The following is a 17564-nucleotide window of genomic DNA, read 5'->3' as shown; positions in this document are numbered from 1 at the left end:
ATCTCGAAATTATTATTTTTGTGTATGCTCAAAACATTGGGATCCAATGTAAATATTCATGAACTCAATACGAACACGTAACGAGGAATCACGTAATTATTATTCATAGCTAGACCTGAGAAAGGTTCGGAACAACAAACTTTTTTCCTCCTAAATTATAATCTAATTCTTCTGAATCGCGTACTGTAACACACTATATAGTGAAGGAATACTGTACAGCACTAGATAACTCATAAAGATTATAAAGGATGACCAAGATCTTCTGATTGCGAAGTAGTGAGCTGACGACGTGAGTATAATATAAAACTGTTAAATTGACAAGCTCCTTCAGGAGTTGTTTCCGTAGTGTAGTGGTTATCACGTGCGCCTAACACGCGCAAGGTCCCCGGTTCGATCCCGGGCGGAAACATCTAATAAGTTTTTTGTTTTTATCTTATTTTACAATTAGTATATTATTATTATTTATTTATTTATTCATTTATTATTATTTATTTACTATTGAACCTGAACCTGTACAGTACTGTACAGTACTGTACCGTACAGTACTGTACAGTATATCAGAGTCTTGCAAAATGTACTGTAGATTGGCTCTGGTATGTTCCCAGGCTCCAACTACTCTTTTTGAGGACTGCGACAACTTTCTTGTTCTCTTTAATTTTAAGGGCAAAAGTTCGCGAATATTTCTTTAGAAGGGAGGAAAAGTAGCGAGTAGGCCCTGTATGTGGTAAGTTATCATAGTTATGGTCTCTGTATTATCTACAGTACAGTACAAAGACTCTTAATAAACTTGGATTTATTCATTTATTATTCTGTTGAAGGCACGTTAATGCGATTCCTTACTGCCTTTTGAAAAGAAAGATCGGGCTAAAAGTCTAAAACCACTGTAAGATATTACAGTCATATAGAATCATTGCGTGAATAAATACTACTATTGGTAGTGAAATAAAGTATCTCTTTGAATCCTCGGTAAAGAAAATTTATGAATTAAACTGTCCAATGTACACTAGTACCGGACGCAACAGGGTGATATATGTGTAGTAAATACTGACATTCAACGACCTAAAATACGCAGAAACTTACTGTTTTCTCTATCTAAAGTGCATAGGAAATATAAGCGTATGTAGTATCTTGTCTTATACTTTTACTTTTTAGATTACGCAAGACAGCAGAAAATTCATGTTTTCACCCAGTTTGTAAGAATTTTAATGCATTTTGATGTATTTCATATACGTATAAGGTATAAGTGAGTTGTAACAGGCCAAAACTACTTGTGCAAATTACTGTAATTAAGTGTATTAGCCAGTTAGATAAATGGTTTTACTTCCAGTACAAGTAATGCCTCGACACTAAATTCGAAAATTAGTGCATCATGGGCAATTACGCTTGTAGGGTTAGAATATATTATAGTATTAATTACTGTCCATATTACAGTACAATAATTTTTAATAACGATATGATGACTCGTTTATAGATTTGCATATCATATAGGTATGTATAATTAACTTAATTATTAGTGAAAGATTAGGAATAGATCCATATAATAATTTAATAATATAATTAATTAATTAATAAACTGTTGGCCTTATCAAACATTTGCGTGCAATCTACTATACGTATAAATGGTGAAAGGAATGAGTTGTCCTGTAGTCGAAGTCGTTACCTATACAACAACTCGAGTTCTAACGATTTCTTTGTTTTTGCATAATATCACCTGTCTGCGTTATCTTTAGCAGAAATGCCAAATTGTATTGTACTATACGTATATTTGGAGAATGTAAAGATAGTTATGAGTTAACTTTATTTGCTGTTTTCTAGTTATTCATTCGGGGTTTCCGTTTATAATTTCATAAACCAAATTTATTAAATTTCTTTTCTTTTAACAGATTAAACAAAAAATAATGAAGTCAGCCCCAGTTGTATCAACTGCAGACGAAGTAGATGTAAGCTAGTTTTATAGTTCTATAGATTATAATTATTAAAGAGAATCATAATCAACATATAATCTGATAATAATTGCTGCCGTAATTATGATCTACTGGAGTCATGGACTACTAGATTTATCATCAAGTAGGCCATGACTGTATCTACTATCATTATATTAAGCTAAAATACAACAATTCACATTTATTTTAAATTTTGTAATAACCGTCTACTTACAATAAATAGGAAATTGTTAGAAGAATTCAGTACAATCGCTTGAAGATCAGACCTATATTTAGCACTTACAGGTTAGTACTCATAAGGATAGCAATGGTATCTTACATTTAATATAACATATAATAGAACATTATATTAATACACCCTCGCATGTATCCTTTTCTTAAGAATTTATTATCTAATTCTTGTAAATTTGTCGACGAATTATTAGTAATTCATTACATAGTAAATTATACGATGCCTATGTGAAGGCATGTGAAATAAAATCAAGGAAACTGTTGAAAAAGGTGCGTAAATCTAAATGGACGTTGTAATTTAACAAAAACTACGAATCAGGGAATTTTCTCGTTCATAAAGTACTGTACACCACTTATCGCTCGCTGGCTATCTCAGACATTACCCATCCCTGTTCTCCGCATATATGTTTTTCCATTGTTTTTATAACGTCATCAATGGTAAGGTGTAGCAACTAACCCCATGAATTGTGATTCGTTCTAGGAGCTGCTACCTAGTGTATATCTGGCAAATAAATTAATAGATCAGGAAGGATCAGCTTCGATAATCATCAGTTTATTTCATTCAGACAAAGGATATTCAGTTGCCCTAAGAGGAGATAACAAATTAGGTTCTGGCTGTAAATTTGATATTGATATTAATAGTTAAAACTGGTTACGCGTCATTAAGTCTTAAGAATACTTCTGAGTTTCATTGAATTGCCTCTCTGATATCTGTCTTATAATAATAGAATTACAACCAGTCTTTTTTTCATATGAGGTGAGTAGACAATCTGAAGGAAGTAAATTTAGAATAATCATTAGCTGCTAGACTCTTTACTTCGAAAGCTTAACACAATACTCTTATTTAATCATACTACACAGGAAGATGAACTTTTGCGATACTTGGATTCCCTTGAGGTAAACGATTATGTGTATTCCAAAATAAGATCTTGCTGTATAATTGATAAATAGAATATTAATCACTTCTATCTAAGGTAGTCAATTATCCATTCGAATTCTTCAATTTAATCTTTAGATTCCGCCTGTCCTACTTAGTATACTCGATAATAACAAAGTAAGAATTACAAGATATCTGTAAAGATTGCATTATTGGCTTGGATTGTTTTATAATGCTTAAGATGACATATGTTGACAGAACTGTAGTGAGCCTAGGCACAGTTAGATGTTATAAATTCTATATGAAAGGAATCTATTGTGTTTTAATTTGGATAGTTACCTGTTTTTGACAATGGATGTGTGGTTGTCGAAGTTAGAGATTATCGTTGCAAACCGGAATCCGCTAAAAATTTTGATCGCAACTATCTAATTTTACACCCTACTGCCGAGGTGATGACCTGTATGGAGTATGAGTACTTTGTTTTGTATCAGGTTCTATTATAACACTATTTATGTAAGCTGTTTGCGCTGTGATAATACTTGATTTGGATTGTTTTTAGACACTCATTAATGATATTAATACTATGACAAAGACTGGCAACTGGACGCAAGTAAGCCATAAATTTAATATGCATAATTCATTATTTCTCATAAATTACTAGAACTGTAGGTAAGCATATACATATGTAATTGTAGGATGATAAACTTAGGTTGGAAAGCGAAATTCTTTTAGCAACGCAGGTATGAAGTTTAAATATACCTTATTATTAAAGCAATATATTAGCTTATATGCTTTATTAATGCTTATGCCGTATCAGTAATCAGTCGATCATGGAGTTAGAGCTTGAGCGTCATCCTCTCTTTACTAGATTTAATATCAAAGTGATTTTGATTAGCTAACTTTTTAAAACCATTTGTAGAATCCTTTATGCTTAGATTCTTCTATCAATGTTTTACGTGTATGCAACAAGCTCCAGTACAATAGAATTAAATATAACAATTGGAAGATCAAAAGGTAATTTTGAAAGGTCAAGCATTGTGATATTTACGTATGTTAGTATCTCATGAAGTTTATAAATTTCAGCTGCTTTCTTTATAGTGTGATATACGATGCAAGGGCTCAAATTAATTATCAAATATTCGCTATATAATCTTATTAGCTTTTATAAATGACGAATTTTGTTAGGCTGGTTAAGCGTAACGCATCAGGGACGGGAAATCGTTCTTTGTTATTAGATAGGATGACTACTAGGAACCAGTTATGCTTGGTCGATTTTCTTTGTGAAAGTCACAAGAAGAGATCGAATATAAAATTTGATTTAAAAATAGCCAAACCGGTTCGAATTTTTTAAGGCTTATACCTAAAATAGATCGCGATTAAAATTTTACTATCTGCAATATGTGTGACTTTCTAATAACTTCGGCATGAAAATTTATATAAACAATAAAGGTTGTTGATACCTGGAAGCAACAAAAAATATTACTCAATTTGCCTTCTAATTTAGAGGTAACGACGTGCACTGGTAGTAGAACTTATATATGAAATAGATTCGAACTTATATTGTGATTTTGACCTAGGTGGAAAAATACGCAAAAAAGAAAGATGCAATAAAATTTTCACCTGACTATTCTTTGGTAGGGACAATCTTTTGTTTTATTGTCTATTCTGGCGCCTTGCTGATATTTTAGCACAGCTTTGCTAAAACATTGATTTATTCTGGAATTATTTCTACAGGAAGTCGTGCAAAACATTTTGTTTCAAGGAGAAACAAACGAAAGTAGAAATTCTCAGTCACGTCTTATCATCATGAAAAGACCAGTGGATGATAGTTACGTTGGCGAACTGTTTATTGAAAGCCTTTCTAGTAAGGAAGCTGGAAACAAATTAAATACTTCATGCAGGTATCAATGTATCCATTAAAAGTAGTTTTGTTTCATTTTATTAATTGTGATATGAAGTAATCTACTATTATCGCCAGTATAAATATGCAGTAATTTAAAAATATTCGTAACTTTATATTGTACACGTATCCAGGTTCGAACTAGGGGGGATAGAAAGTGCGAAAAGGTTATCCAATTACTTAATTCGAAATTTGTAGGATTACGTGTAATCTAGACATTAGAATTTCTGTATACATTTCAATATACGAATATACATATTTCTTGGGGAATTTCAGATACTTAGAGCAATTTAAGGAACTTGTTACTGAAGAAGGGAGAAATCCAGTGAAGATAGCTTCCTCAAAATCTACAGTATGCGGCTAGATTTAGGGTTGTTAGATATCATTTATATTTAGATCTTTCTTGCATCTTGTAGTAACACTGGTAATTTTTTAAACGTAGGATCAGAGTACAAACTCTGAACGATCACAGACAGATGAACTTTCTCAAGGGCGATTGTACGTAAATTTTATACGCATTATCTCTATTTCGGAAATGTTCGTCTCCGTAATTTAAAGTTATTTTCATGTATTGAAATGGTTTAGATCTGTCTTGAATAAGAACTCTACTGTTAGTGGCTGTAATACAATGGTAATTTATGATGCGATTGAATTCTGTATAAAACTCATAGTTATAGTTATCATGCTATCATAACAGTAGTTTCTCTCATACACAGTATAGGCAAGTGACAAACATCCCTGCGAGTAGTCCAAGTCCTGTAGTAATTTCACAATCTCAATTGCGATGCCAAACTCTACCATCAAAGCAGTTTATTCAGTATGGAGTGCGTCCTAACATGACTCTAATTACTTCACCCCCCTCATCACCGGGTGTCCAAAACAGCAGTGTCCAGCTACAACACTTCAGGTTATCACGTTTAAATTGTAAATGCAGTTATGTTAAAATGTTGTAAGAAATCATCATTATTGACGATTCTTTCGCATTTATAAAATTAAAGAGTTCCACCTACTGATATGAAAACAACGGGTGTTAATACTCCTGCTGTAAATGTTGCGAGTAATACTTTTGGAAGACAGTACATCATTTCGCAACAGGGAACACCCATTTCACCTGTATCACCGGCCACTGGGTCCGTGGCTACTGGAAATTTGGCCAATACTACAATTGTTAGCACTATACAGCTGGCACCAATAGCTCCGGTAGGTGGATTGTAAAAGTTACTATGAACACAATCTGGCAATTGAACCTTATGATATAGTGTATAAAGAAAATTTCATTGGCGTACTTAGAAGTATATGTGAAAACTTCTTGGTACCCAGTAAAACATTCTTGCTTGTACACCTTATCATATTGTTGAATTACCTGGTAATTATTAACCAATTATAATTATTAATGTGCTATAATACGTAGATTTGGTACGCTTCTTGGCGGCCTTTTAATGTAGCTATTAATTTCATAACATGCTTCTATATAAATGAAGTGTAAGCTGTATGCATCACGGGCTCTTACTGTAATGAATGATTTTACTCTTAGTATTCTCATCAATAATATAATCGTGCTATTAACCTGCAAGGTATAAGTAGAGACCCTACCTAGACCCTAAACTTTAGATATACGAAAGTACCCGTGTATTTGAGTTAGTACGCAACCGCTGTAACGTGTTTAAAAATGGTGACGATCAGTGCACTATTTTTACTTTCAATTTGCAGGTTCTTTAGTGTAATTCGTTTACAAAGACAACCCTTGAAAAACTAGCTGTAAATTGATTACAAATGTCATTTGCCCTAGCTTAACTTTTGAATACTATAAATGTCAGGCCTGGTATTGCGAAAGCAATTAGAGGAATAAGATGTATCTACTTATAGGCGTAGTGTTTATATAAATGTATATGTTACTATATGTTAAATTAATAAACAAAGAAAGTATTAAAAAAGTAGGCTTCAAACTTGAAAAAAATGTGACATCCATACAGTATTAGCCAACTTTTCATTAGAATCCTGACCTCAGAATCGTGCTAGTATAAGTACTGTATATACGAACGATAACACCCTCTGAGACCAAATTACTCGGACGCGTAAGGGTATGGTACGGAATAGAATACAAGTTATCTTATCCGGCTACACGCTGTAGTAGCAAACTATCGATACATGTGTAAGGCTGTGGCCTTAAGACTTTTAAGCTAATTTTCTGTATTTGCTGATGAGAGTTTAATCATTTCATCTGTATAATAGTACCCTACACGTTGTATTGATTGATTCTAGTCTTAGTGTAAATCTTGTAGGTGTTTTCTTGGTATCTTCTTTGTACAGTACTGTATCACCTACAAATGTGAGATGATAATTATACAGGATGTGTACGTTTACGTAAATTACTTCTGATCTGAAATATATTTTTATAACGAATTGCAGGCTGTTAATGTCAATTCTCCTTCAAACATTGAAGCTAGAAAAATGGTACAAAATAAATTACTTTTAAGAAATCAATATCAACAACAGCAGCATGTTAATATGCCGATAAGGGGTATTGCTCCTGTTCAACGTAATCAGCAGCAATTGGCTGTATCAGTTTTACCGCCGTCAAACAGTCAATCTCGTCCAGCTGTAATCACTAGACATCAATCGATATCGGCGCATAGTCGAGGATCATCAATAGTGCCAATGAGTCACGGCAATAATAGCAATGTCACTACTGGTAGCATGACTGCTACGACTACTAGTGTTACATTTAATAAGAATTATAATTCTGGCAATATCGGCAACACCAATATTAATAACAGTAACAGTAATAATAATAACATTAACAATAAAAGTAATACTGGTACTAGTACTGCAAATATTAATATCAATAATAACAATAATAATAATAGTAAAAACTATAGAAATGAGAGCAATAGCGATAATTCAATGCTTAAAACGGCAAGCAGTTCTGCATCACACATGCTACAGTTGCGACCCAATGTAGGCAATTCACTAAACTTACAGCAGGGACAGATCCTAATACAGAAATACCAACATAAACGGCCTCAGAATCTTCCCGCCCAAGCTATAAATCAATCCCAGCAACATCTTCAACAGCTAAAGCCGAGAGAGCAACAATCCTGTCAATCACCAAAACAATTGGAAGAACCTCACATGCGTAGTTTGGGAATTCGGCGAACGCAGCGCTCACTTCAACAACAAAAACAACAACAAACGCCTCCACAACAACAAATCCAGTTGCAATATCATCAACAGCAGCCTTAATGCGCTAACCTAAATCATCAGCTGTATTGCCTTGATTTCTTACTCTAAATAGTTCGAAGGATTTTGCAAAATAATTGGACAATTCAGAATAAATCTTAAATCTACCATTCTAAAATTATTGAATTTAAGATGATATTGACTTGTCTACTCGCAGCACTGATAAGAGACTATCAGTATTAGGTCATGCATGATTCATTCTTATGGTATCAATTGCGATAACTATTATATTACTTTTAAAATTTTAAGGCATTTTATGTAATTGGTATATCTCTTATTAGGTTTATACCTGTATATTATGGAGTTATTTACGAATTGTCTAATTGGAAAGACTTCATTAATATAATAGATATTTATATTATGCTAGAAAGTTACTCGTATACACGTACTTATAGCGATAGTTATTGATGAAATTGTTTTCATATATTGGCATACCTATACCAGTGTCACATCATATAATTTGTTGAAGATGATGTACAAACCCAGTTACGTTGTTTGGTTAAACTATAATAAAAAGAACTGTGCAGCAAGTGAGGCTTGCCTCTGAGCTGTGGACTACCTGTAGGCTGTAGCTCATGGTTGAAGGTCAGGATATTTCATTGCTAAGGAGTGTACGATTGCAGTAAGTGCATTAATGATTTCTCAACTAGTAAATAAGCAGTATTACCTGAATGCTCCGATTTAATTTGATGAGGCTTCTTGTTCTTTGTAAAGCCTCCTTAAATCCTCATTTTGAGTCACTAGTTATTAAAAGGAAATGATTTAATTAATAGTCCCTTTAGTCTGTTGCTTATGTAGCCTTCCTTTTACTGACTACTCGACTAATGAAAGAAATTTACTTACAATGTCTGTCGCGAATATTTATAATCCTTAACGTATGTGTATCGTTACACTAAAGTCTGAACAATAACGTAATGTCCATGTCTGATAATTATAATTATAATAGATAAGTCATAATCATAGATTACAGATTATCAATATGTTATATTATCAAAATACTGCCTAGCAATTTAGTAAACTTGAATATCTGTATAGTACAACGTTGCTGTGATACAAAACGGTCAGTTACTGTCACAGCTAGAATCCTATAAAAGGAGAGTCCGAAGACTTCTTCAGATTGATTTACACGATCACTTGATTACGCTGCTCTACTACGCTTCCTTTGCTTCGCCTGTTCTCTTGATTTTTGCTAATGTACAGTATGTATAGTCCAAGCTTCAATAAGGTCAATTAACTAGTAGCAAAGTGCGAGCTGCATTTTATGCAAAGTGTCAGGGATCAATCTCAAGATCCACCACAATGTCAAAAGAGTTACTAGAATGTCCTCAGGCAAATGAAAACACCTTATAGGTATAATCATGATGGTTAAATTGATGAATTATGCTAGTTTATGATCATGAGTCATAGATAATACATATATTCAGTTGCTATTCTTAATATAGATAATTAAAATACTAATAACGATTTTTCATGATTCAAACTCTGTACATAAATATCGAAAACATACCAGAATATATCTCTATACAATAGAGTGTATAGTTAACAGACACATTTTATATACTGTACAGAGAGAATTCGATTTACAATATAAATTTACGGTATCATCGCTATCAAGCTGCCTTAAATCTAATCTTGGAACAAGCTGTGCTACAATATAGAACTAGACCGCTTGTTCGATGATACAAAGAAAATTTTACTGAAATGCATTTGTGTACCATACTTGATTACTTACAACATATACATTTAAAATCAATATAAATTTCAAATTTGATTGAATTTAACGTTATATTAGGGCTATGAACAAATAATTGTATAATCCTTGCATTAGCAACGCTACTTTACTGAACTGGACATGTTTTACCAATGTCCTCTGCATACTGTTCTGAAACTTGGTCTCTAAGTTTGCTAATTTCTAACTGAAGGCGCCTAATTTTGGAAATGTTGTCTTCCACGTCATCTTCACTACCTCTGATATTTTGATTTCTTGTACTTGAGTTTGAGGCTTTATAGAAGAAAGAAATGTTAGGATTATACTATCTTACTCATTAATGAGAGATGTAAGTCTATAAAAAACCTTCTAGTCCTAATAGTAAAGACAGATTTGGATCTTTGCCTTGCGTCCTTGCTATGCAAATTTGTACAATAGAGCTTAATTCTTTTATGCATCTGGTTAGCTGTTGATTTCAATACCGGAATTAATTTATTTAGTGTAATAACCGCACACAGTAAATCGTTATAAATAACATTATAGAAATAAAATTATAATTTAATCTTAGATTTTATGTGTGTGTATATCAATCTGCCTGAAGTACCGGTGGGATTGCGTGCACACAGTACTACTATATAGAGACTGTAAACTATTGATTATTTGGAAATGGTTTTTCTACTGTAGTAGTACAGTAGTCCAGATATCAATACACATGTGAGAATGTCGAAATATGACTAACCTCCTTTTCAATTTGTTGGTATTTCCCTACTTTTGTATCCAATTGATTAAGTTTTAACTATAAATTATAACGGAAATTATGTTTAAGTTAAAGTTATAATAATGTCATTTTCATTTTTTAATAAATGCGTTTTATATTATTATCCAATTGTGTGGATACACCCTTAAATAACTCCATGCTTATACTGTTGATAAAATAAATTTCAGTAAAGTATTATAGAAACGTTGCCCTTATCGGTGGCTATCTTGATAGACAATTGCATGCCAAATGGTTTGTCGGGCTAAAAGTATCAGAAATGAAAGTAATACTAACTTATAGTGTGCAGTACTAAGTTAATTACCTTGTTGCATAATTCTTGTAGCTCAATATTTTGTTCCAGGATATCTTGGTTTTGATTTGATACGGTCTTAATTGACATTTGCAATTGCTTAATAGTGCTGTCTCTTTCTTTTAAACTCTTGCTTAATCCAGAAATTATGTCCTATAAAAGTATATTAGAAAAAATTCTGTACTTTTTGCTAATTAATTACCTGAAGATGGAGATTCAAATTACTAAAATCTAAATAATAGTAAATAGGTAGCACAAAAACTATAAATAGGGACGACAATTTATGCTGCCAAATATACCTTTTCTTCAGTAAGACGGTGTTGGTACTGTTCTATGTTATGTTGTTTGTCTGATAACACCTCCAATAGTTTTTGATGTTTACTCTGAAGAAACTGTAAAATATAAATAATGAGCCAAAGCTATTTCGGTGAACTCATAATTTTAGTAAAGATTTAAATTACCTTCTTTACTCTTTCATTTTCTTCACTGAGATATTTATTTATAAGTTGAAATTTCTTTATATCTACATTTTCATCTTCTTTCGCAATGGTATGATTTACAATTGATTCAGAACTACGATAGATACGAATAATATAAAACATAATTAACATAACTTTTCTCTACAATCAAATGTACATAGCATGATGATAATTACCTCGCAGAGTCTCCATTATTTTGTGATAGCCGATATTTCAGACTTTTAACTTCAGCTTCCTGAACACAGAACGAAAGTTATACGTATTAGAGCTTTCGCACTGTAGATAAATAGTAATTATAGAAGCTGTAGCTTAACCTTTACGTCTAATTCTGCTTGAGTTTCCATTAGCTTGTTTTCTTGGTCACGCATCATAGTTTTCAGCTTTACACTTGTATTTGTAATATCTGATAATTCTTAAATGTTAAAGCTTACAAATATTGCTTTAAAAAATATTAAAAAATTAAGAGAGCACGTATTGATTATGTATCGAGGTTGAAATTTGGATATTTCTTGCTTAGTCCTTTCGAATTCATCAGCAGTAGGTAAATCGGCTAAATATTTTTCAAGTTGACTATTTCGTTTCTTGAGATGGCATATTTCCACCACTTGAATATCTTGATATTCTTTAAGTTTTTGGATAGTGAGATCTCTATCTAATATCTTGAATACAAATAATTATTTAGGAATTCAACATTATACGCAATTGGTAATTTCATCTCGCAAGAATATATAGCTATATGCGCACCGTCGCATGCATAGAATCGACACGCTGTTTGAGCTCACTGTTAGCATATGAAAATGCCTGTTCGGCTTTTTCAAGCTCGTATTCTCCCTTTCTTGAATGTTTAAACCAGTGCCAATAACATATAATTAATATAAGATTACATGTAATATTAATTTGTGCAGAAGGACTTAAATCCTGAAAATTCGGAACTAACCCTAATTGTTTTTTCAAATCTCCAATTTCTAATTCTTTCATTGCTGCAACTTCGGCAAGCTGAGCTTTAAGTAAAGAATTTTCGTATTCTAAATCCTAAAAACCCTTGATTAGCAACATCTCTAATAACTAATAAGACATTAGCAAAGTGCTATTTTCGGTAAATCGTACCCTTAGTTTGGAAACAATGTTCTCCTCGTATTTTCGATGTAGCGCTAGCTTGTAATCCCTAGTTTTCATATCGGCAGTTTGCTCTTGGAATTGATCTACGATATTCTTTTTTTTAAAAGTATTACTCCACTTTCCAGTCCCCAAATCACTTGATTCTGTCGAAATATTAAAGGTTGATATCGCGGAACTTGGAAGGATTAATAGACTATTATCATTGATTGACCCTGCGTCAATATTGTCCTAGATCGCCATATAAAATAGAATAACTTGACCGTTTGGAGGTGTATAATACCGCCTATTCGTTACTTGCAACATTTTAATTATAATGCTAACACATGCTAAAGACTGTATAGTATTCGTAGATCAGTTCTGCAACAGGCTTCAGTTACCCTCTCAGTAGTTCGTTTATATTCTTGCGTATCGCTGGCTAATGATTTTTCTCCACCTAAATATTGAGACACGATAGAGCTTTCAAAGCATATTGATAAAGTCTTTCATAGTAATTTAGCAAGCTTCCTTATTTGTGGAATATTACTGAATATATCTTACAGTACCTTCGGCATCCGGCAATTGAGGTGTGCGTTTATTAAATTTGGGAGGTGTTACCCATTGATTTCTATAATTATTACTTACTGAAATCCAAACAATTTCATCACAGTTAGGTTTTAAATATGTATAGGCTGATTAGCAATTTCTACTAAATCAAATCGAGAGCTGAATTTACCTCGAATTCAAACAATATAATTAGCTTCTTTCTGGTACAATCCAGATTCTACAGTAAATTGCTTATTGAGTCATGCGATATCATTTCAAGGGAGTGTGCTATAGCTGAACTAAGTTCTATTGAAATTCACTTGAACACCATCAATGGTAATCCATTAAGGCGTTGAAGGAACACTCGTAGTATCCTGCGGAAAAACTGTCACCAAACTGTAGCGAGCTACTACAGTAACAACTGTATTATGCTTTAATCTTAACAAGTCGCACGTACGATATCAGGATCAAATACATGGGTTACTGTACAATGAGTGTACAGTGTACGAATACAGTGACGAAATGCTGATCTGCACAAACTATTCACGATAAAACACGGATATCTGGATGTGCAATTTGTACTGTACATCATACAGTACAGTACAATAGCAACAACAATATAACGAATAATGAACTATTGAATTGCATGAGACATTACATTATCTCACAGCGAATATAACAAAAATTAATGCTGATGAAACATTGAACGTTACACCATCACTACTTAAGTTAAGAGATAGAGTAACTATAGATTTAGTTGACATGATTTTTCATTGGACGACAGATGAATGTTCGCAGAAATCGATATCTAATGATGTTCGTAAATACTAGATCTCAGCAGGCAATAATTTATTTAATCATTAAGTAGCACGACATGATTGCGCTCCTCCATGTCAATCGTACTTGATAAATTGAATATGCTGCATTAATTAGTTTTTATGCGTCTAGTTTCTAGGTTTACTCAAGGAGATTTCACATTTTAAAGCTGAAAATAAAACTTAAGAAATAAAACCTAACTCAAAACCCAGTCATCTTGAGTACAGTAGAGGCAAATTGTGACTTTCACGGGGTTTACTCAGCCAGCAATGCGACGATACTGTAGTATACTGTGTATACGAGTATGTCCGTGAAGGGCTCATATACTGAACTGTGCAATAATCTGATTTGTTTATAAACTACTGTAGGTTCAAGAGAAATTAAAAATAATATTGCTACCTCAATCGGACTCGCAGTAGGCAGAGTTATAGACTACTAAAATTACTATTAGTAGCCCATGGCAAAGAGATGGTAAGACATTAAAATTAAATATATTATATGTAACTGTACATACGATATGAGTGTGCATTTGTACCAGGGGCTTCTGAGATTAATATTTGTCTCAGAAGTCAATGCCTGTAATAAGTGTTATTTTACAGTAACCTGTGGATTACTACGTACAGTACAATGTGTATACGTATACCAGCCGGGATAAGTAACAGTGGCATATATTTGATATGCGAATAATACGTATAAGAAGAGTTTTATACATACTCGACTGTACTTGTTGATGGCCTTGATTGAATTCACCCAATATTCTAATCTCTTTCAATTTTGCTGCCTTCTCTCTTTCCATTTCAACGACGAACCCTGGATAATAAAGGGCGATAGTAACAAATACACGCCTATTATCATGCGTACAGTACAGTACAGTTGCAAAGACAGTGTGAACTGTACTGTACAGTACAGTGATAAGGGAGAATTCTCACTCTCTGTACTGTACTGTACAGTCATGGACTACTAGAGGAAACCCTTCTTGTACAGTAACAATAATAACAATAAATCATATTATAGTTAATAATTAAGCCACAACCTTTCTGCTATCAATGCGGTAGCCTTGGCAAATATTAAATTAAGCTACGGTATATTTTAAAAGAATGGGTGAGCTAGTCCACTAACATAATTGTATTTTTTTCTTATTAACCCGAATTATACTATATTGTACTGTACAATGTACATGTTAATGTGCAGTACATTCGTATATATATACAGCGTACTCCACAAAAGTGCTGAAATTTAAAATTTAATGCCTTAATCTATTAGATGATGATATAGACCTTTATGGAGACCTGCAGATTAAGACAGAGTCATCGGATGATACAAAGCAAGTTTTGGAACAGGTTTGAAAGTTATTTGAAACTGACATTACAGAGTTACAACTATTCACACTTTAACTTCCAAACTCTGCTTGCAATGCTACACGAGTGTCTGTACAGTACTGCTCCTTTCGTATAATATAATTAGTCAGTCGTTAATTAATTATAATTTTTAGCATAGGACAGCTTTACTCTAATTTATCGATGCAGTATCCGGTGATTTGTTGCATATTAAATAAATATGTTAAGTATAGTACTGTGCAGTCTGCACAATCCAACGCTTGCGAGGTCACTCTTTAGTAGCCCTTGGCCCTGATGTGAAAGCAATTTTCAACTTTACAGCCTTCAAAAGCTAGCTTTGTTATTTCACAATCACGAAATTTTGGTACGACTATAGGACTTGTAGTGCTACTGGATAGAATATAAACCTATAATTATAAGCTTATGAATGAAGGTGAGATTATTAAGAGATCACAGCTCACCTTGTAACTTATGAATCAAGGTAGAATTGGTAAGAACTCACAGCTCGCTTTGTACCAAGAATCACTAACAAAATAATACATCGTTTTAGACATGGTTTTAGATATCCATGATCAATTTAAGATGTAATACTTTCTGCTAGTAGCTTACTCTGTATTTCGATAATTCTAACTCTAAACTCCTAAAGTACTGTAGGTACTGTGGTAGCCATAATTTATAAGGGAATCAAAATTAGTAGATACTACTTCTCTGATATTGTAAGTTTGGTTTACGAACGTTCCATTTAGTTGGGTATCAATAAAAATTGAGTCAACATAAGTTTACAATTATTTTAATTTACATTCATCTATTTATGGAGATAGCATTACTGGATTAGAACTTTACGTTACTAACGCACTATGCGTGTGGTATATTCTTATTAAACTATTCCTCTTTGGAGCTTTATTAATGATTAGTTGTATGTTTAGCTAAGAGTACGAAAAGCAAAGCTTTATGGGATAAATTGATTAACTGAATTATTGTTATAATCTTTAAACCTCTGGTGCTCAGCTACAGCAAACACAGAATCAAGCAAATAAGAAGATTGAGGAATTAAAAATGGAGGTAAATTTTAGAATTCTCTGGTAGCACTTTTTCCTGATTTATTTTGAAAGCTCTGATTGTCTAAATCAATTCGAATACCATCAAATAGTTATGTGTAATGATTAGTTTATATAGTAATATTTAATGTAAATACAGAAATCCTTGAATACTCCTCCTTTCTTATGTCTTCTTCTATTTATCGAAAATTGTGGGTAAAATAAAGATTTCCTTTATTGCATTATAACTCGATTGAGATTTTATTTTGCAATAAAAACAATAGAAGATAAGATTTACGTATTATATTTATACAATATATGCATATGAAAGGCCTATTTAATTGCAAATTTAAATATTATAACGTTATATGATTTGGTATGTTAGGTAGAGCGGCTACGAAAGCAAAATAATAACCTGATGAAGAATATATCGACCTTGTACAAAACTGCAAAGCAAGAGCTTAATAGAAAAGATAAAGAAATTAATGACTTAAGACAGAGGTAACGCTTAATATAGCACAATAGGTTAAGGACATTAAGAATCCTGTACATGTACGATATAAAAGATATTTTAAAATTCAGGTTAGAAGATAGACGCTATCCTGGATATTCAGAATCAAATAGGTCTCATCCATACAAAAAATGATTAATCAATACTCATACTCTATGATAGCTATAGTCAATATGATATACTTTTACTAATCCGATCCTGAAAGAGAATCTACTGGATGTTTGCCGGACTATAGCATGAATATAACATTCTAGTATCTTGTAAATAATGTAATCTTTAAACTATGGATATCCTTGTGGTGTTTTTTAGTATTTTTATTGTTGAGATTATTAATTTAGCAGAGAATGTTACCTAACAAGATACAGTTAAATTCCTATTTATAAGCTGATAAAGTAACTAATCGTGAAATATTAAAAATTTGAAAAATCCACTGTTATGAAAACGCAAAACGTATAATTTGTTAAGTTAGATTAATAAATCAGACAAAAGGTTCCAATCACCAAGAAATATTACAATTATAATGTACTATACAAATGATTGTTATAATTAAGACTATTATCAATAAAGATAATCAGGTAATTAATAGCAAACTTGGAATATTTGAACCTTCGAAGTTGAAAGCAGATGGTTCCTTTATTCGTTGTGCTACATTTGGGTAGTAATACAATACAATTAGACACCTGTGTTTCAAAGTGTTTCAATGGACACGATTGTACTCGTTGAATAGCTATACAATGATCACCTATCTGGTAGTAAGTTGCTTTCACTTAAAATTTT

At 32.5% G+C, this 17564-nt stretch overlaps 2 protein-coding genes across 2 annotated transcripts; one reads left to right on the top strand and one right to left on the bottom strand.

The window, feature by feature from the left end:
* Window positions 1-1369: 1369 nt before the first annotated feature.
* TRIADDRAFT_56408 (uncharacterized protein) lies at window positions 1370-8194 on the top strand (the record flags this gene model as incomplete). Its single annotated transcript, XM_002112810.1, has 19 exons — window positions 1370-1390; window positions 1884-1940; window positions 2167-2228; window positions 2369-2444; window positions 3036-3071; window positions 3190-3228; window positions 3387-3542; window positions 3611-3661; window positions 3747-3791; window positions 3971-4065; window positions 4237-4387; window positions 4501-4557; window positions 4629-4685; window positions 4786-4952; window positions 5228-5303; window positions 5394-5449; window positions 5950-6151; window positions 7361-7643; window positions 7914-8194. 19 exons carry the CDS (start codon window positions 1370-1372, stop codon window positions 8192-8194), a joined length of 1968 nt encoding a protein of 655 aa, XP_002112846.1.
* Window positions 8195-10029: 1835 nt separating this feature from the next.
* TRIADDRAFT_56407 (uncharacterized protein) lies at window positions 10030-14698 on the bottom strand (the record flags this gene model as incomplete). Its single annotated transcript, XM_002112380.1, has 14 exons — window positions 10030-10193; window positions 10266-10365; window positions 10639-10695; window positions 10979-11119; window positions 11266-11358; window positions 11428-11539; window positions 11622-11680; window positions 11877-12104; window positions 12190-12280; window positions 12383-12477; window positions 12553-12792; window positions 12942-12997; window positions 13107-13184; window positions 14617-14698. 14 exons carry the CDS (start codon window positions 14696-14698, stop codon window positions 10030-10032), a joined length of 1596 nt encoding a protein of 531 aa, XP_002112416.1.
* Window positions 14699-17564: the final 2866 nt, after the last annotated feature.

This window comes from Trichoplax adhaerens, genomic scaffold (genome assembly GCF_000150275.1).
Source record: "Trichoplax adhaerens TRIADscaffold_5 genomic scaffold, whole genome shotgun sequence".
Lineage (NCBI taxonomy): Eukaryota > Metazoa > Placozoa > Uniplacotomia > Trichoplacea > Trichoplacidae > Trichoplax > Trichoplax adhaerens.
Note: the sequence above shows the minus strand (reverse complement) of the source record. Positions and strands in the feature narration are given on the sequence as shown.